This window comes from Mustela nigripes, chromosome 4 (assembly GCF_022355385.1).
Source record: "Mustela nigripes isolate SB6536 chromosome 4, MUSNIG.SB6536, whole genome shotgun sequence".
In the NCBI taxonomy this organism is placed as follows: domain Eukaryota; kingdom Metazoa; phylum Chordata; class Mammalia; order Carnivora; family Mustelidae; genus Mustela; species Mustela nigripes.
In genome coordinates, this window is record NC_081560.1 from 116,177,966 (window position 1) to 116,199,595 (window position 21,630).

Here is a 21,630-nt window from a genome sequence, read left to right on the forward strand (position 1 = left end):
GAGATCAGCTCGAAGCCCTGGCTATATCCTGCCTAAGACTGTTCATCCACCTGGAGCCTGGACCACATGATTTTGGGGGAGACTTGGCTCATGTTGTATCTGTCTGAATCTGGAGTAATTAACAGTCAGGTGCTTAGCATTCCATTCCTATGGGATTGACTCCCAGAAGAAGCTGCAGACACCAGGGCTTGGCTGAGCTTTCCTAGTCAGCAATGTGCTGCCTGTGGAATCCCACGTCACTTGTGGAAGGATTAAGCACTGTCCGTAGGATTCCACAAGAGCGGGGGATGGGGGGGAACACCTAGAAGCTGGTGCCTGGCCTTTCCTGGATGCTACCCTTTGTATCTTTTGCCTCTGCTGATTTTAATCTGTATCCCTTGGCAGCAATACAGTGTGACTGTGAGTAGAACGGTGTTTCTGAGTTCGGGGAGTCCTTCAAGCACATCACTGAAACTGAGGGTCTCCTGGGGACCCACACAACACCCTAGTTAGGTTCGGCTCTTCTGTGTTTCAAAGGTACTTGGTGCATCTCTCCCTCACTGCACTTCCCACAGGCTGTTAGTGTCTGTCTGCATATCCACTTGGAGGCAAGTGGACAAGCTCTTAGAGGGCAGGACTGCACCTTAACTGCCTTCGTGTCCCCAGTTTCTAGCTCTGTGCCTGGCATAGATGAGGTATCTCCTCATTAAAGGTCTGCTGAAGGAATGAGATTCATGTCCATGGTCAACCATGAGCTTCTGCTAGGAAAAGAAAGGAAACCCATCATCTGAGAAATGGGAGGCAACTCAGTCAGTTATAAAATTAGGATGAGCTAAATCCTGTCTATGACTGGGATTATCAAGGTGATGAGAGAACAGCCCCCAGCAAAGCTCAAAATACCATTGTCAAGAAAGAAGAAAAAGCTACTGGCGACCATCAGCTCAAAACCCTGCACGGCCTCATCATCTCTCAGCCTCTAGCTGGATTCTCCAACTCAAGGGCCTGGAAGGTCAGTAACATTATGTGAAACTGACCAAATTAGACTGGACGATGGCTGAGGAGCCCATTGGCTTGAAATGTCTACAATTCTACGTGAATCTTCCAAGTATCTCTCATAGCAATCCAATCCCCGAAGAGTTAGTGTAAAGCCAAAACACTTCAAGGAACCTAATCAGAGAGAAGCACTGCGACAAGCCTAACAAAAGGCTCCTGCACGGTATTCACTATTCACCCCACAAAGTACTTCCCGGGCTTCCATCCACCTTTGCTAAATGGAGTCTTCACTTAGGAAAGCCAGCAGGGCTTAATGAAGACAGGAAGGGGATGCCTACTCTTGAGCTCCCCAAAGTACACGGAACTGGTGTTTTTAAATATTATTTAAAATACTGCATTCCACTAGATTTTAGACTCTGAGAAAGCAAATCCTGATTTTCTAAACACTTGAAGGACTTTTAACAGGACTCTGACATGGCTCCCACTGGGTAGACAGAGTACACCAGTCTGCAGGCACCGTCCACACCCCCGGGGGCCCCAGCACCCAGAGCCATTGGGACAAGACCCTCCCTGCCCAGTCTGACTTGCTTGGTGGAAACAAGCTCATGCCCATTATATGGGCTGATCTTTGTGAACTTTCCACCACAAAATCAGAGCTTGTCGTGGGTTTCCAGGCTAACCATTCAGACATGTTTTATGCTTTTATTCTTTATTTTTCGTAACAATAACAACACAATGAGAGGGAAAAAGTTGAAGATATAGTTTATAATTTAGAAATAACTAAGAATTGGCACCTTGGCTTTTATTTAGAAAGAAAGAAAGCAAGGGCATCCTGAAGTCTTAAAGCTCTACATAGTTGCCATATTTCACAATCCTCCAAGTGTTCGATTCCAGACCACAGGCCTGGGCCATGCCCACTGCGGCTGGATCAAAAGACTGAGTCTGAATAATTTCAGAAGGTGGCCATCTCTCTGTATTTGAGAAGAGCTTCCCACTGTTAGCCATCCAGCTGGCCTGACCAAAGGGAGTACCGGTGCCCACACCTCATCTGGCTTCTGGTTCGGCCCTTGCTGCATTAGCAGTCTTTATAGCTGAACATAGGACTTTTTTTTTTTTTTTTTTTTAAATGCACATTGTTTTTAGCTCTGGCTTAAAGTTAAGACGGTATATATTCATGTTTGTAAGAGCATGTAAATGGCTGAAACCCCTCTCCCTCCAGGCTGGTGTCAAGGCCACAAGAGTCTTGGTTCCACATTACCCAGACCAGCATTCTGTAGTCAGCTCAGGACTCCTCGCCTGGCTGCCCCCTTCTAGCAATACAGACCCCCACAATGATATTATGACAAGCCATAGGCTTTCTTCCACATTTTTTTTAGTAGAATTGCACAAAAATAAAAGAAGATCTTGGGGGGCACCTGGGTGGCTCAGTGGGTTAAGCCTCTGCCTTCAGCTCAGGTCATGATCCCAGGTTCCTGGGATTGAGCCCCACATCGGGCTCTCTACCCAGCAGGGAGCCTGCTTCCTCCTCTCTCTTTGCCTCTCTGCCTACTTGAGATCTCTGTCAAATAAATAAATAAAATCTTTAAAAAAGAAGAAGAAGAAGAAGAAGATCATCATCATCTTGGGAAATGCCCTGAACTCTGTATCTTCTCCTCTCCTTATGAAATATCTAAAGTGGAAGCAAGGCCCTACACTTACCACCACTACGCTCTTGGACGCATCCAGGACATGGATTACAGGCGCACTGTATCTTGGAGCTATTTTAACTGCCGTGTGGGTTCTAGAAAGAGGGATTGGGAAAAAAAACACATCCATTAGGGCTGAAAGTTCCTCCACGACACTTGTTTGGAACCATTAGAGATAACGCTTTCCCAGGAAAGGCTATAAGGTACTTCAAATATTGAACTTCCCATTTCCCTTGCAAGACAAGAGGACTTCCTTCCCCACCCCGCCAAGATGGGGAGACCGAGGGAAAAGACATTACTTTGTCAGCTTGTAATACAAAAACAGTCTGTCACAAAATGTGGAAGACTGTCTTTAGCTCTCTGTGAACATGGCCGTGACTGTGACCTCGTACTCATTAGCAGCCTGTCTGAACCAAGTTGCTAACCAGCTCCGGCAATTGCACTTGGCTGCCATAAAGCTCAGGCTGCATTTCCCCCTTCAAATGGGCTGGGACAGCCTCCGGGCCCCCGGAGAAACAGACACCAGGCAGGGGATGCGTGCGCTAGGGGCTGCTCCCCATTCCCGAGGGATACCCCAAGCCCACCTTGGACTGCAGGAAGGAACCTCAGACCCTAAATAAATCTAACACGAAGTAACACAGAGAGGCCATAGTGGCAACAACGTTCAGCCCCGAACGCCTACTGCCAGACTGGGAAATGTGGGCAGCCAGGATGAAATACTCTTTAACCCTGAGGTGACTTAACTGACCAAAGTGCGCCGCCAGCTGCCCTCTGATTACTGGATCTCCTAGCACAGGCTCCCTAGCTGCTCCTTCCTTATAGAACATGGCACCCTAGTGTAAGAGGTGAAGATCCACTTGCACACCCTCCCCGACAGTGGTTACACCAGGGCCTTGAAGGTGGGACATGAATGAGCACTTTGCCACGGGTGCATTTAAAGGGCAGCCACTGGGGCTTCCTCAGGACAGCCCGTCCTTCCCAGTCTTTTCCCAGCCCATCCTCTCCCTGAAGGCCCCAGCACTCTTCCCAGGGTCAGATGCTTTCCTAGTCTTCCCCCTCCACTAACACCCACTTTCCTTTGGGAAGATGTCCAGAATATGCTACTAAGTAGAGGGGAGAAACCAAAGTAACAGAAGTCTGTTTTACAATTCTGATTTTTAAATAAACAAGTACTACCACTCTTCACCTGCCCTACCCTGCCAACCTGGTATGTAAGTTTCTGTATATTCAGAACAAAACCCGAGAGATCCACATCAGATGTGAATACTGGTTAGACGAAGGGTGGAGGCAGAATCGAAGGCAGGAAGGGAGAGATTAAATTTTACTTTCCATTCCTCTGAAGTGATTGACATGTTCTAATAACAAGCATAGATTACTGAGGTAATTTTTAAAAACCAAGGGAACACTAAAGGCACAATATATGTGTCAGTGTGTTTTTAACAGGCTCCTCAGGGATGACTAAAAGTTCATTCCCCAAGACAGACAAGACCCTGACATTTCACCTGTCCCTGCTCTACAGGTGCCTCCACACACTGACAGAAAGCAGAAGCCTACAGCCCAGAGTCACAGAACCGAGAGATACAAGAGATACACAGGCCTAAGTACTTGGCGCCAGACACTCTCCGGGCCTGGGGGGGGGGGGGGGTGAGGAGCAGCAGGGTGGGGGAGTCAGACCATGGCCCCGAAGCAGCCAACCAACTCCACTGCCTTCCAAGGATGTGCTGTTTGGTGCCCACTGTGGGCACAAAGATTTGACAGTATCTTCGGTATTCTACAAGGCGGAAGATTTTCAAACAGTGGGAATAGTTTTAAAGAAGAAACTGCTTCTGGCTTCTCAGCAGAACAAAAGTGAGACCATGCTTTCGTTCTCTTCCTCGGGTGGTCAGCTCTTCCAACACACAAATATCCCTCAATGTACATTCTGCCTGAAGTCTCTCCGGGGAACATTAAGCCTGACATGACTTGGCTGACGTTTCTCTTAAAGGGAACAAGTGCAGTTTTAAATCTTAAGTCAACACAATCAATATTTATTAAGCATCTAAAGATTCCCAGTGCAATTCTGGTCATTCTCTCATTGATGATCTTCTGGACAAGGGCACCAAGAAGAAATGGATGAATTCCACTATTTAAAAACAAAAACAACAAATAAAAGCAAAGTGCTGCTTTCGAGCGCGCAAACGTGCGCGCATGCAAACACATGCAAACACACACACACACACACACACACTGACAAAGCTAAATGAGCGCAGCCACAAATCTGAGCTGGGTCGGCCAACAAGGACACTTCTGGTTTCCTTATAAAACAATGACATTGACTCTACTTTCTTCTAAGCTTCCATTATGCAACCATCTCCAGTGGGAAGCAGACTTCTCTCTGAAGCCTGAAACGATAAAAAACACTGGACTCTCTCCTTCCCTCTGACAGACCAACAGCACAGGGCTGGGCCCTGAGGCTGAATCTCAGCTCTTTGTCTGCTGTTTCCCTCACCAGTGCCGGCCCCCCCACGGTTGCCCAACGGGCAGGACAGTGTTAACTTTAGAAGGTCTTTTTAAAAACTCTGAAAAAGAACAAGTAATCCAAGCATTTTTTTCATGCCTTATCCTTCCAGAATTAAAATGGTTTATATAAATGCAGCATGACCAAAAAAACCCCTCAGAATTTGATGAGAAAAATGAGAGTCTGGGGAAACAAAGACGGGAGGCAGTCAGCAGTGGGGTCAGACGCAGAAGTCGGGTCTGTGAAATCCTCCCCCCCCCCCCCCCACCCCGGCCCAAGTTCCAAGGTTCCCGGGAGCCAATGCAATGAGGAAAACAACGCCAGTTACGTGGTTCAGCATCTTGCCTCCTAACGATTCATTAAAAAACAGAAACAAAAACTTGGGAAATGACCTCTCTCTTCAAGGAATGGGACTTCCTTTTGAATTCTCTACTATTCACAAAAAATAACTGAAAAAGACACTCTGTTGTTACTGGCTTTGAACCATTTAAAAATTGAGTGCTAACTGCCAGACTTGTGCCTGTGAGAAGCTGTATAGATAACAGGACCAGATTTCCATGCAAGTCCTTTCTCACTTGTGATACAAAACAATATGCGTTACAGACAGGAGAACATTCAGTTCTCTATCCTCTCAGAGCTACAGGTTAAAAACAGAACTCCAGGCATGCTTCCACGCGCACACGACCCCACGGCTGTAGAGCCCTTTCAACTCGTCCCAGGATCCATCAGTCAGCCGTCAGGCTCATCGCAAGTGTCCTGGGAGTACCGTTCTAATTCCATCACGCCACCACAGGCCACTGAGATCTGGAAAAGCCATGGACATGTTACAGCCCCTCATCTTCCTTCATGACAACCTGGGAGTCTTGAGCCGTCCTCTGCTCAAATAACAGTTCACAAAGGCAAAAAAATGGAACACGCTGTTTTCTCCACAGCTCTGTGGGAGGTTAGAGCAAGAGCTCTCAGAGGGCTTCTGAGACACCCCAACTATTCCTTGCCTTCCAGCAAAACGGACTCTCCCAGAAGTAGAGGGCATTCTTAGAGAGATGCAAAAAGCACTAATCGTAAAGGAAGAGACAGATAAATCAGACTTCCTGAAAATTAAAAACTGTGATCCAAAAATACAACTAAAACAGCAGAAGGCAAGCCATAATGGAAGAATCTATTTGCCATCTAATAAAGAGCCTGCATCCAATATAAATATGAACGCATATAAATCAGCAAGAAAAAAGGCAGAATAACCAATTAAAAAAAGAAAAAAGGACTTAGAAAGCCTAACCAAATGGTCAACCTACACATGAAAAGGTAGCCAATGTCATTAGTCAGCAGAGAAACACAAATGAAAACCATTCCAAGATACTACTATATCCATACGAAAATAGATAAAATTGAAAAAGGTGTGGAGTAACTGGAACTCCCTTAATTGCTGGCGGGAGTGTAAATTAATACAATTGCTTTGGAAAACCACCCAGCAATGCTGAATGCTGATGATCGTATACACAGGACCCAGCAAGTTTGCTTTCAGGGCAGAAATACAAGCACAGCAGCATTCTGCCAAACAGCCCCAAACTGGGAAAAAGCCAGTGTCCACTAACAGCAGCCTGGATAATAAGCCACAGTGTATTATACAACAGATAGTACACATACCACAGTGGAAAAACCACCATGATAACAACCAGTTTGGGCCTCCCAGGCATAGCGGTGCACAAGACAAGCTGGACACAAAAGAACACACACAGCAGGACTCCATGTCTATGAAGCTGAAACGAAGGCAACAACAAGCTGCAGTGATGGGAGACGGCAGAGTGGCCATCTTGTCATGGATGACTCCGTGGAGGACCCAGCCCAGCGCCCTGAGCACCATAACCGTCATGTCTTTATATAGATGTACTTACGTCGGAGGTACAGTTTTATAAAAATTAATCGAGTTGTAGATTTCTGACTTGTGTACTTTTCTTTTTGACTTAGGTTTTAGGGAAAGAGTTTCCTTAAAGAAGAGGGCTTGAGGAAGATGAAATAAGGCCTCGCCCACCGTCGCTGCTTTAGAATGGAGTCAGCATGGGGGAGTTTCGAGCTGAGGTTCTTAGAGATGGCACAGGAATCTATCCTGCCAGGGCTGTTCTAGCATCACGTTGGAGAAGGGAACACATATCTGGTGACTGGCTTTTATTTTCCAATTATTTTCCCAGAAACTGCAAGAGGCATGAAGAGAACAGCAAGAGAAAAGGCGGAGCTCATACATTAACAGAGCACTGGCGAGCTGAAGGAACTTCCCGAGGTCATGGGACCCAGATTTCCACCTTCAGGGAGGATCATGTCGCCATTCCCAGACGAAGAGGACCGAAGTTTTGCAGGAGCATGGAGAGACAGTAGGTGACTTCTGACCCACTTAATTCTAACTTGCCAGTTTCTCATTATTGGGAGGCATTTGTGGCTAATTTTATGTATGGTGTATCTTAGAGGAGCTCGTTATGTTGCTTCCCAATGTTTTTTAAAATCCTCTTTAATCTCTTACTTGGTAAGAAATATGACAGAACGGACCATTTGTAATATTCCAACTTGCGTAAGAGCTATGCATGGTTTCCTGAAGTCGAATTCCTCAGTATGGTGTCCTGCCTTCTAAAACAGTTTATTTGGAAACCAGTGTCACAGGTATTCGGTTTCACAATCATGATCTTAAAACGTACTTCATCCTTACAACAGTCTGTAAATTCTCTGGTCACTCTCTGCTAGGCTGATGAATATTCACATTAAAATCATCAACTATCAAACACCCAAGACCCTGCTCACTGAAACCCCAGTTCTCAATGGGTAGTCAAACCCCTGAAGAATAATCTGCCCCATATTCTAGTGGGTAAGTCCTGGGCGGAAAAACAAACCCAGTTTTGTAAGGTGAGCAACAATGGACATATTATAGAGTCCTTCAAGGATGAAAAGCAGTTAGTGAATAAATGACCCACAACACTGTTACTACTTGTGAAAATGATCCACTCAGGTTATACATGGGATGATGGTTCATTTTATGCGTCAATTTGGCCACACCATGGGAGCTAGGTCAATATCATTCTAGATGTTTCTGTGAAGGTTATTCCTTAGATGTGATGAGCATTTGAATCAGTAGACTCTGGGTGAAGCAGACTACTCCTCCTTGGCTGGGCCTTATCCAATCAGTTGAAGATTAAGATAAAAGAAGAGGTGCGCCAATGAGGAAGGAATCCTGCCTCCAGATGGCCTTTGGAAGGAAGACTGCAACATCAACTCCTGCCTGGTCTCCAGCCTGTGGACTTTCCCTACAGATTTCAGTCTTACCAGACCCCAAAATGACATGGCCAACTCCTTAAAATAAACCTCTCTGTATATATAATATACAGTATACATTAATAATACAATACAGAGTAAACATATACAATGTACATAAAGTAAATGTATATATATCCACCCCACTGATTCTGTTTCTCTGGAAAACCCAATTAAGATGAATGGCTTATAGTGTGAAAGGAACTTTGGAATATCTTCGACTGGACTCCATTGCATTTTTGCATCAGAAAAACAATAAGCAGGCGCCTGGGTGGCTCAGTGGGTTAAGCTGCTGCCTTCGGCTCAGGTCAGGATCTCAGGGTCCTGGGATCGAGTCCCGCATGGGGCTCTCTGCTCGGCAGGGAGCCTGCTTCCCTCTCTCTCTCTCTGCCTGCCTCTCTACTTGTGATCTCTGTCTGTCAAATAAACAAATAAAAAAAAAAAAAAAGAAAAGAAAAGAAAAACAATAAGCTGCATTCTAGCAGGTGACCAAGCTCAATGTCCCACCTGGGCATTATTCCCTGCCAAAGTAAATGACATAGAGCATAAGGAACATGTCAGAAGAAGCCCAACGGTACCCATAATTAACATATTTCTCACCAAATATCACGACCCCAGGAAAAATGTGACAAACTGATTAACAGTCACGCGACCAACTTAAAACTCTCTCTTGCTTAACGGAAAGTTTCTCCAAATGTTCCCCCTTTCAAAAACAACTTCCCAAGGTGATCTTCTGGTTCACTCTTGATAGCTTGGCCTCCTGCCTCAACTATTATAAAGCTGGAGTTTTTTCAAGGGAACCTGTAATTACTCAATCAGACACCTGCCTCCAGACAGAGAGTAGGCTGCAGTTCAAGCAATGTCTTTGTGCCAAAAGACACACTTTTCTCCAGTTGGTTTGATTTCAAGAGGAGTATTTATCAGAAATCTCAGGAACAGAATGGGAGATGAGAGGATTAAGGAAAGGACAATGACAAGCCAAAGAAATAAAAAAAAAAGGCAAGGGTTGGGGAGATCACAAAGGCGTTTCTTAGACCATGCTCCAAAAGTACAGTCACTCTTGTCCAGGGGGAGACTAAACGTTCATGGGCTTATACAGAAGGAGCCAATGTGCTAAGCATAATATAAAAAACAAAACAACAACAAAACACAGGGTTTATCACTGTTTTTATCACTGTTTTTAAACACTGGCATTTAAATGAATTTAAAGGAAAGCAAAAAGTTCATTAGCATGACTTACCTTGATGTGGTTGCTCCTCCAATCAACAGTGGAATCTTTATAGCCAACCTCTCCATTTCCTTGGCAACAAAAATCATTTCATCCAGGGAAGGAGTAATGAGTCCTGATAGGCCAATTATATCTATTATTTCAAAAAAGAAAAAAGGACAGCAAGAAGGAGAATGAGAAAAAAATGTAGAAAAGTATGCAAGATTCACTTTAAAGCCTTTGTAATAAAGACCATAAGACCTCATCTGAATTCCCAATTTCTAATTGTATGACCTCTTTTCTGGGGAGTTTCCATTTATTTGTTTGGCTTTCGGTAGGAAATACGATTTGTAGTTTCAAGTTGTAATAATGGGCTTGCCACGGTTTGCAGAAGTCACACAAATAAAATATATTGTTTATGATTTCCCAGACTTGAACATGTCACAGTGTCTGAAGAAACACAGAAATGACGATACCCAGAGAAAAATCTAATGTGACCCTGTAATAAGAATCCTGTTCCCTTTTCCCATCTTCAGAGCTAGGAGGAGTTTCATGGGTACCTATTCACCAATTCAACCCCCACTACAAACGACAGTGGAAGCCCCCCACCCAGGAGCTGGCCCCTGACAGTCCAAATGCTCCAGCGGTCCCACGTGGACTGGGGCATCCTCATACGCTGACAGACACACCCCGGGGTTGAGGACATCCAGTGGAAAGCCCAGAAGCACAGGTGGACAGTACCTGCTTTGTGATCAAGAGCAGCTTTCAGGATCTTGTCACAGGGAGTCATGACTCCTAAATCAATAACTCTGAGAGACAGAAAAGAGACGTGAAGAAATTAATGAGAACCCATCAGAGACAGAGCAGAAAGGAACGTTTACTTAGCTGCCAAACACTCATCTAATGGCAACCGGAATCCCCAGGACATGCTCACGAAGCAGTGACAACCATCACAACCATAATGACCACATATGAAGTCCTTACCACATGCCAGGTGCTATGCTAAGACTTTTAAAGCAGCTTTATTGATACAGAATTCACATGGCATAAAATTCACTCATTCTAAGTATACAATTCAGTCATTTTTGGCATATGACATTTTTTTTTTAAGCTCTGGTAAAACATATAAAACTTCATCTGCCCGTTAACTGGTAAGTTAAGACTGTTCCCCTGTCATCAAGACCGAGAAAGCCCCCACCATGCCAGTCATTTTTAAAATTTAAGTTTATCATGAGTATGCACTTCATAGCATGCACTTTCACTTCTTTCACAATGTCATTAAAATAGGCAAAACAACTTTTTTTAAGGTTTTATTTATTTATTTGACAGAGATAGAGAGATCACAAGTAGGCAGAGAGGAGGCAGAGAGGCAGACAGAGAGAGGGAGAAGCAGGCTCCCTGCTGAAGAGAGAGCCCGATGTGGGGCTCGATCCCAGGACCCCAAGATCGTGACCTAAGCAAAGGCAGATGCTTTAACCCACTAAGCCACCCAGGTGCACCAAATAATTTTTAATAAAAAAAAATTAATGCTTAACAATTACTATTTGACATGGTATCATCTGGTAACAGTAGCTGCTGGGCAGGAAGGAGCTTTGCTTCTTGCTATATACGTCTTATACTGACTTGTTTGCTCCCGTATCACTTAAATTTTTTTTTTGACAAATAAATCAGCACATGCAGACTCCTCAGTAAAAACCAAGACAATTTTAGATCAAACGGTAACTACCTTCAGTATGTGACTAGTGACCTGTTAGAGGAAATGCTGCAGGTTTTAATGCTGTGGCACCAGAGGTTATAAGAAGAATCAGAACACACCATTTTCTTTTTTTTTGCACACTGAAAAACTCTGGTAATTGGATCTTTTGTGAAGCTATGACTAAGTATAGACTGTTGCATATAAAACTAAGCAAAACAGTATATTACATTTTTAAATTTAAATTCAATTAGTGTATTGCCTTTAAATCAAGACGAAAAGGCATACCTTTCAAAGCCCACTGTATTCAACATTGTATATATACTTTTAAAAATTCCATTAAAAATCATCAGTATGATAGTAAGAATCAACTTGCTCTCATTTTCTTGTTTTAAGCAATGTCTCTTTCAGGAACATCTCATGCATGCTTGCTTGGTTTGAGGACAGTGAGGAGAGCTTGTTGCTGGACAGAATGGGGGAAAGAAGGAAACGGTAGGCAGAGAGGTCAGAGGGGGAGGAGTCAGCATCTTAATGGCCACTACTAGTTCAATTTTCAGAATATTAAGTTTAAGATTTCTTTCTTTCTTTCATTCTCTCTAAGAGAGAGAGAGTAATTGGGGATGGGGAACGGGAAAGGGAGAGAGAGAATGTTAACCAAGCTCTGCGCCCAGTGTGGAGCCCAACATGGGGCTTGATCTCATGACCCTGAGATCATGACCTGAGCTGAAGTCAGGAGTCAGCCACTTAGCCAACTGAGACACCCATGGGCCCCCTATTCTTAAGCTATCCAAATGGAGCTTGAAGCACCCCAGGACGGTGATACTTGAGCTGAATTTTGAAAGAATAAGTAGGTATCAGCTAGATGAAGGAAGAAAGAAGGCAGGCCAGGAAGAGACTAGCACTAAGGGTCCAGAATGAGGACCCAGCTGGCCCTGAGGAACTCTGGCCATCCCTGCCTTCCGTGGCTGTGGCCCTGCTTCCCATTGTCCCTTGCCATTGTCCCTCACCTTCCCTGCCACGTCCTGATTCCACCACAGCTCCATTTTCTGTTCCCCTGGGCTTTCCCTTGTCTCCCTTCTTCACCTAGAGCCTGATGCCCCATGTCCACAGGCCACGTCTTACATACATCCTTATATTATGCCACATGAGAAATTAAAGAGAATAAAAATAAATGTTATGAGAAAATGCTGGTTTTAAAATCATCTTTCTAGAATGCTTATAACAGCTCTGGACACAAGCATTTAATTTGGGCTTTTATTTTTTATTTTTAAAGATTTTATTTATTTGACAGAGAGAGTTCACAAGTAGGCAGAGAGGCAGGCAGAGAGAGTGAGAGGGAAGCAGGCTCCCCGCAGAGCAGAGAGCCCGATGTGGGACTCGATCCCAGGACCCTGAGATCATGACCTAGCCGAAGGCAGCGGTTTAACCCACTGAGCCACCAAGAAGCCCCTAATTTGGGCTTTTAATTCAGAAAAAAATGTAAGCTGCCCTCGCTGTTTTAGCAAAGGCATCCAATACGATCTAAGAATATATACAATTTTAAAAATACTGTAATAAATAAAGTCCCTTTTCCTCTCTGGAAGAATTAAAAGGGAAAATCAGAGCCATGTATCCACATCCATTCCGGGTGCCTCCTGTCTGCGGTCCCTGGAAATGAACTGAACAAAGAATTTCGTTTCTGACCCTGCAATTCACAGGTGCTACCCCCAGATGGCAGTACCCTACCACTCTGCAGTCCCCATGGACCTTTTCCAATCAGCTTAAGCGGAACTAACAGTCTGTTTCCATTTCTCCTTAAAGGGCACCTGGGTGGCTCAGTGGGTTAAGCCTCTGCCTCCAGCTCAGGTCATGATCTCAGGGTCCTGGGATCGAGCCCCACATCGGGCACTCTCTTCAGCAGGGAGCCTGCTTCTCCCTCTCTTTCTGCCTACTTGTGATCTCTCTGTCATATAAGTAAATAAAATCTTTTAATTAATTAATTAATTCTGGAAAGTCTCCCTTTGAAAAGTAGTAAGTTGGGCAGAGAAACTGGATAGCTATTTTTTCCAAAGGAGACATAAGAGACCAACCTGTATATGAGAAGATGCTCAGCATCACTAAGGAGCAGGGAAATGCCAATCAAACTCATAATGGGGTATCACCTTAAATCTGTTTGAAGGGCTCTTATCAAAAAGATAAGCAGTAGGGATGCCTGGGTGGCTCAGTTGGTTAAGCGGCTGCCTTCGGCTCAGGTCATGATCCCGGCATCCTGGGATCAAGTCCCACATCGGGTTCCTGGCACAGCAGGAAGCCTGCTTCTCCCTCTGCCTCTGCCTACCACTCTGTCTGCCTGTGTTCACTCTCTCTCTGACAAATAAATAAAATCTTAAAAAAAAAAAAAAAAGGTAAGTGGTAACATGGGTTAGCCAAGAGGTGGAGAAAACGTTCTCACCACAAGAAAGAATTAATTATGTGAAGCTGGTGGTCATCATATGGTGGTCATCATCATCATATGGTGGTCATCAAATTGCAACATGGTATAGCAAGTCAGTATCTTACACTTACACAGTGTTACAGGTCAGTTACATCTCAGTAAAGCTGAAAAACCAGAAAACACACAGGCCCATACACACCTCCCACCCCCACAGACCCCAGGATGAAAGCCTATGAATAATCATCAAGTGAGCATGTGTGGTGGACAGGAGACTGGATTAGTGTGCCCCTGACTTAGTACAGCTAAATGTGCTAACGTGATTCCATTCACTCACAGCTATACGCTGCTTAATTTTCACTCATACTCTACATGTACATTAACAACCACTTATTAAAATATAAACAGGCCTCTGTTATTGTTTCACCAGATCCATATTTTTAAAGTACTAGATACAGGATATCCAATTTTAAAATTACTTTCGACATATCCCAGTTTTTCGTGGGGAAAAAAAAATCCACATTTTCTATGTAATAATTAGTGAGGAGTATATTTAAAATCCATTCTCATGTACGATTTGATCAGAAAGCATTTTTGAATATTTTAAATTATGTAAGAGGAATGTTAACTGGAATATCAACATTAAACAGTACAGTTAAAGTTGTTGAACTTTTGAACTAGAATCAATACCTTAAGATAAACGGACAGAGCAGAGTCCTGACTTTTGGAGTCAGAAGCCCTGAGCACATTATGGTCTGCCCCTTGTTGGCTGTGTGACCATGAAGCAAACACTTAACTTCTCGACACCTCAGTTTCCTCGTCTGTAAAGTGAGAAAGACAGTAACTGAAGCAAGCAGAGCAGGATTAAGACCATAAAATGGAAGGAAGGATGAAAGAAAAGAAAGGAAAAGAAAAACACCAGGAAAAGAAGACAGAAAAAAAAAAACCAAAACAATGCTATGAAAGCACTGTCTAATTTGTGCAGTGGTAAACAAATGTTAGGTGTTGCTAGACTCTCAGTGGATCCGTCCCTGAGGTCTATTCAAATTCTCAAATTTATACACGCTACTGTAACACAGAATCTAATGCGTCATCTCCACAAAAACGTCCTCTGTCTAGACAGAACGATCATCTTGAGTTCTCTTTACTCTTTTTTCCTTCACAAAGAAGAAAGTTCTTACATTTTATGAAATTTAGTGCATCAATGGCAAAGAGCCAGGAACTAGAAAGTTGCACGAGGATTTGATACTGGATCGTTTGCTAGACTCACTCACTAGCTGGGTAGTTCATCCCAGATCCAGAACCACACACTCCACCCCAGATCCATCTAGAACCCTGATGCTCAGCAAAAGCATACAATTAACTACATAAGGGAGATTATCCGGGCACTTTTCTGCTAGCTGACGCCATAAAATTAAACTGACCAGGAGGCCACATGTTAGGAGACACAAGACCCCAAAGGTGTCTGACAGGATAGAAAACAACTGCACATTCACTTGTGTTTTTATATGAGGAATAACTACAGTTTCACCAGAAGATACTTCTCCAGTTGGACTTATGAGCGAAGATAAGCAGACTTCCAATGCACAAGACAGAGGACTGGATGTGCTGGAGGAAAGCCTCGGGTTTAATAAGCAGGCTTTCACGAATGCTGACATTCTATACTCAGAGCACCCTGGAGAAACGCCACAGTTTTCCCTGGCCTCTTATGATGTCTCTACTGGAGGAAAACACATTCCTAGTGTGACTCTCCTAGCTACTTACCCATTTTTCAAAATAAAAAATTACAAATACAAAAAAAAATTTATAAATTGCTTTAGAAGGTTTACCTACAAACTACTTTTTTGAACAGCTGCTGTCCCATGATCACAGCTGACTATGTACTTGGCTATTTAGCCTTATAAACAGCAAATTCCTTGAATTCTTGAGAAAAGTCAACTAAACCATTTTGGTGTCACTAGTACAATGTGTGGTGTGTAGGAGACGATCTACAGACGTTCGCGAGCTGAATTCAATTTTAACTAACTGCAATGAATGCAAACCAAAGCCAACGACATGGGATTTGAAACCGTGAGACAAGAGTGGAGGTGTCTTGTAGATTTCAGGAAGCAAACACCTTATCCAAATGCCTGTTTTATGGGTGAAATCTCATTACAACCACCTCCCTGGTATCTCCAATACATTTATCATTGAAAAAATAATACATTCCAAGAACAATATTCCTAGAATAGGAATAGAGAAGATAGTGCTAAGTGTTCTGACAGCGGGCAGGCAGCTAAGGGAAACACCTGTGAAGACAGAGGCCAAAAGGTGTGATCCTGACCCAGCGCCTCCAACCCCAGCCTTCCAGAGTGCCTGGATGCATTCAATTGGCCTGGAAAGCAGAGGTGGTTAACCAAGTTGAGAGGAGGGAAGGGCCCAATGGGGACTTGTTACAAGACAGCAGGGGACGCCTATGAAGGGCACAGATGCCCTGCAGTCACGGCTCCCTGCTTCAGAGATAAAATAGCACATCGGAAAGAAGTCCATTGGATTCAAAGGAACTGGTGGCCGGACATGGACCAGAGAAGGTGTTAGTTCTATTAGGTTTCTGTTCACAAAGAATATGCTAAAATCTGGGCAAAACATACACTTATAATAGGTCATCAGCTCTCACACAGAAGTAACTGAGGGCTGACTATTCACTACAATGAGATATATCACCCAGAGGCTTTTCTTCTATACAACATTTCAAAATCTAGCTTCATCATTTCCAAGAGGGATGCATGGTCCTGCTCTAAGCAGAGGGAAGAGAGAATTGTACAGTCAAAGCCTTCTTATAAACCCCACCGAGCCGAAGTCTTGTAGGATCTCGGCTCTAAAACATGGCAGTTTATTGAGAAGAAAAACAGAATATGCTCCATGCCACTGGCTATGGGCAGGAGCCCGATGTTCATTAGAGTCTTAGCCCAAGGTCAATCCTCAAGAAGCTCTTGGTTGTTCTGACCCTGCTGGAATAGCTTTTACTGTCCTTTTTGTACTTACCACACAGATCACAGATTAATTACTACCTTCTTTCATCTGAAAAGGCGGTTCAACACAGAAAATGTAAAAAACAGGAAACAGAAATTAAAAATCACCTACAATATCCACGGCCATACCCTACCCTTTCTGACCAACAAAGAATCAGCCTGTTAATGCTTTTATTTTTAAATATGAAAGGGGTTTGAAAGAGGTCAGTGTTAACTCACCTGAAGTTATTGCAGCCAAGGACCACACCGACTATGTTCTTGCCTATGTCATGCACATCGCCTTTCACGGTAGCCAACACGATGGTGCCCTGATAAGGGTCCTAGGGAGAAAGCCACACAGCTGAGCATCGCCACGCTCACCTTATAGCAGATCCCCTAATTTCCTGCAGCCAGACAGGTGTTGGCACGAAAAGCCCTGTCGTACAAGCGAGACAACCTCAAAAACAGACCTAGAACCTAGGTCATGTGCTCTGTCAGTAGAAAGCTGCTGGCCCTAGCTGTTTGAAGGAGGCCTGCCTCGCTGGTTAGCCCAGGGAGCGTCAACCGGGGCTTCCATCACCTCAAGGAACAGGTTATGTCAACTACAAAACAGTCCTATAGCTGAAGAACATAATCCTTAACTGCAAAAACGCTGTCTGACAAGTATTTAGGTGAGCAGTAAGGGGAGACGGAGGGAACAGAGGGAGAAGCTGGTGAGTACACAGGTCCCATCAGAACCCAAACCACCATCTCAACAGCCCAGGGCAGGGGCATTTTATCATAGTTTATTTTTTCAATACCATTGTGCTATGCACTGTGGGCATCCCTTCCCTCAAATAAATAAATGAATGAAAGAATAAATCATTTTTTTCAAAAGAAAAAAAAAGAAAAGAAAAAGCACACAAGGCAAGTGGGATTCCATGTTGGAGCCATTCACAAGCTCACATCAATATGAGAATTCAGAATCCTACAGGCCAAAGCTGGCTGAGCCTCACAGGCAGCTAAACAAGGTCAAAGCTTAATGATTTACTTTGGTGGTACAGCCAACAGGAATTAAGTTGGATCCAGAGGCAGTGCCAAGGACATTACCAGTATGCAGAGACAAATCAGGGAAGAGGTTTTCCAAAGCCAAATATCACTCAATTACCTCAAGGGTAGGGGCCTGGCTCTGTAGCTATAGTATGGAGCACAGTGCCCAGCACATAGCAGGAGTTCTGTAAATGGTGAGGAGAGGAATGAACGAACTTGATTTGAAATCATGGGCTCTGTCTGAAAAACTATGTTCATATTAAAAACTCATAAAGCCACACTCAAAGGAAAATCCCAGGATATTCTGATTCTTGGTCAAACAGATCATTGCTCGATTTCACCTTCAATGACAAGCATAGCCAAGACCGTGGTCCCTATCTCACCCCCTAAGTCTCTGAGATCAATTTCTCACAGGGCCCAGCAGCCTGGACAAAATGACTTGCCTCTTCTTCTTCTGTGCCAGCATGCATTCTATTTTCTTCTCTTTCTTTTTCCATGAAGGGAATAAGGTGGCCAACAGCCTTCTTCATGACTCGAGCTGACTTTATAACCTAGGAAAAACACATGGAGTCAGGCATCTTTACCTGACCCTGAATGGTTGTTAATGCCCGCTTGTGAATTTCAGCATCAATCAAGAATGCAAGTTTTGACCACTGAAGTCCACTTTTGACAGCAGATGAGATAAGGAACAAGTTCCTTGTGGAGAAAGACAATGAACAGGGTATAGCAGAAGGAAAATAAGACTAGGAACTGCACACTGTGATTTCTGTCTTCTTAATTTTGTCTTTCTGTCTTTCTTACTTATTTTTTCTCAGCCTTGAAGGCTGTCTATCATTTCTCCAAGTTCTAGGTATTCTTGTCTACCATGAGTCCTTTTTCAGCCTTCTCTTCTCGATCCCTAGTATTATAATCCACTTATAATTAAGGTTCCTGCTTAAGCAAGAATAGGGCCTTTTACAAAATTCATCAATGTATGCTAAAATTCACAGGTGGAAGTATGATGGGAAACAGGATATTTGCACAGTCTCCCAAGTTTCTCTCTACAAGTAAATTCAGAGCGCAGGAAACCTAGCAGACACTGTTAACCAAATGAGCAGAGTTCATATAACCAGTAATGAGACACAGCAACATTCTGGAACTCCTGATATGATCCATGGAGAAGGGCACAGGATCACTTTTATTCTTGCCAAAAAATGAGCAAACATCAGACAAACTCAATCTCAGGGACAGTGTCCATAATAACTGTACTGTACTGAGGAAGGCAGGATAAAAAAGCATCATGGGATCTTGGAATACAAAGAAAACAGTAGTGGGAAAACCGGTGAAGTCCAAATGAAGTCCTTCTCTAACAGCATTACATCCATGTCAACTTCCAAGGGCTGCTAACTACACGAGGCTCCAGTAAAAATGCTCAGGTGAGGGGTAGAGGTTGGGGGAGGGATTCAAGACATTTTTCAAACCACATTTGCAAACTGTCTCTATGCCTGATGTTAACTCAAAAACACCAAGTGAAAAATAAGTCAACACCATCAAGAACTAAGACTGAGGAATTGCCATGGGCTGGAGGAAATTACGAGGGCGTGACAACGAAACGTTCCTATCTCGAGTGTGGGGAGGATTTCACTGGTGCATGCATGTTAAAACTCATCAAGCTGTATCCTCTACATATGTGAACTTTGTCATATGCTTATTATAAAACAATAAAGCTGTTTTAAAAAGGGGGTGAATGTTATGAAGGAAACAGGCAATTAACTAAGTATAGAATGAGTAATTAAAACAAACAGAAACCAAACTAGGGCCTTCACGTTTTGTGTTTGCCTCACAGTCCTAACCCTGACGACTCAAGAGAAGCTTGTTCACCGATATGGCCAGTTGCTCCTATAAATCAAAATGAGAGTTCTGGCTTTCTCGAAAGATAAGACGTAATGTATATCACTATTTCAAATGGTGATGATTTGTTCAAAATACGTATCCTTAAAGATGATACTAGCTGGTGAATCAAAAGTGAATGCTATGAACTTCACACACATCTTGGGTTTTACTGTAACTTGAGGGAAGAGCAGATGGGTGTTGGGACTTAGGAGATGGGACACAGATCTATCATGCAGATCAGAATGCTAACAGTTTCTAGATGACCTAGAGCCAGCACTCACCCTCAAGACGGACCTTCCAGACACTCCTCCTGACACATTTAGAGAAAGAATGACCTGATCTCAAATGTCCACGAGCTCTTATCAAAATCAAAACTTGAGAAATACACCCGAACTTACTATTAAAAGACAAAGTCTTCTTTTTTAGGTTGTAAAAACTACCCCTCCCCTTCCCCATCTTTTGCCAACCTGAGGTAGAAACATTTTTCCAGCTCCAAAAAGGTCACCAACAACTTTCATGCCATTCATCAGAGGCCCTTCGATTATATTCAGAGGCCGGGGATATTTTTCCTGGTTTAATCTGGCTTCCTCAGTGTCTTCAATAATGTGTTTTTCGATACCCTATTAAAAAAAAAAAGTTAGAAAAAAAATCACATTAAAAATCGGCTTACATCCAAATAGCCAATCAAGAATGAATCATGGAAATGTTTAAGAGTACAGGTTTTGGAATCAGACTGCATGGGTTCAAATCCTGGTTCCTATCAGTAATCTAAGCAATTAATCAAGCCTCAGTTTCCTAAATTAAAATGTCACATATTTCCTGCCTCAGGTGGTTATTTTGAGGATTAAATGAAATGCCCTATGTAAAATGCTTAGCCAGGGGAACGATAAAACGTTAAGTACTCAGTAAAAATGAGTTATCTGAGAGAGAAGGAATACCAGTAAGTAAAGTTCAAATTCATCATAAAATACACTTTTTGCATCTTAGTGGTTTAGCAGAGTATACGTTATTAAAGATCTCCGGTGACATCAGCACGTTTTGTCACTATGAAGCTCCAAGGCGGCAGTGGGGGTGGGGGCGGGTGGGAGGATGACAATGGCCAGGACTCTGACATGAAGTTCAAACCCATGAAGCCTCTGCGGACTTCTCCAGCCTTTAGTGATCAAGCCCTAATCCCCCGTGTCCCCAGTTCAAGGACCCCTGGATGTGGCTGACATTGCACAACTTCAAATATGTGAATCTCAAAAGTTTCAAGAAGTTAAAAGTTAAATTTGAGAGCCAAAAAAAGAGAAGTCTGAAATTTTCCAGACCACAAATAAGGACACTGAAGCTAAGAGATTATGTTGTCTAAAATCCCAATTATCAGGGTGCCTGGGTGGCTAAGTCAGTGAAGCACCTGTGGCTCAGGTCATGATCTCAGGTTCCTGGGATCGAGTTCCGTGTCCGGCTCCCTGCTCAGTGGGAAGTGTGCTTCTCCCTCTCCTTCTTCCCCTCCCCCACTTGTGCTTGCTCTCTCACTCTGACAAATAAATAAAATCTTAAAAAAAAAAAATCCCAATTATCAGCAGAAGAGCCAGGACTTGCCTGTTGATCAAAAGACAGCAACTTGGTCCAGGAGAGCGTTTTTCAACTTCGGCACTAAGGACATTGTGAGCTGAACAACTGTCATGTGGGGCCTCTCCCATACGCTATGGGATGCCACAGCATCCCCAGCCACTGGATGCCAGGAACACCTCCCACCCCTTACTGTGACAACCAAAAATATCTCCAGACTTGGCCCACGGTGCCTTGGGGCTGCTCGAGTGACTGCCCCCTCCAGCCACCACACGAGGCAAGCACGAGGTGCCTCCAGCCGTCACTTCACACTCCCTCAGCGCTCCCACAACTCACCTTTACAAGGGCATACTCCAGGCGTTCTTCGATGGGGCCATTCCTCCACTCATCAGTCTGGACAACTTTCTTCCCTCCTTTGCCATGTGTC

The 21,630-nt window shown here is 43.7% G+C and overlaps 1 protein-coding gene across 4 annotated transcripts in view; it reads right to left on the reverse strand.

Annotated features, from left to right (window-relative positions):
- The window catches only part of MTR (5-methyltetrahydrofolate-homocysteine methyltransferase), a 110,193-nt gene that overhangs the window by 21,277 nt on the left and 67,286 nt on the right, over positions 1-21,630 (reverse strand). For all 4 annotated transcript variants that reach the window (XM_059397370.1, XM_059397371.1, XM_059397368.1 and 1 more), the window contains exons 19-25: positions 21,540-21,629; positions 20,117-20,269; positions 18,221-18,328; positions 16,989-17,089; positions 10,397-10,464; positions 9,689-9,809; positions 2,671-2,752 (exon numbers count right to left, since the gene is read on the reverse strand). In XM_059397370.1, coding sequence (XP_059253353.1) covers positions 2,671-2,752; positions 9,689-9,809; positions 10,397-10,464; positions 16,989-17,089; positions 18,221-18,328; positions 20,117-20,269; positions 21,540-21,629 — 723 coding nt within the window. The remainder of the gene's footprint in view (positions 1-2,670; positions 2,753-9,688; positions 9,810-10,396; positions 10,465-16,988; positions 17,090-18,220; positions 18,329-20,116; positions 20,270-21,539; position 21,630) is intronic.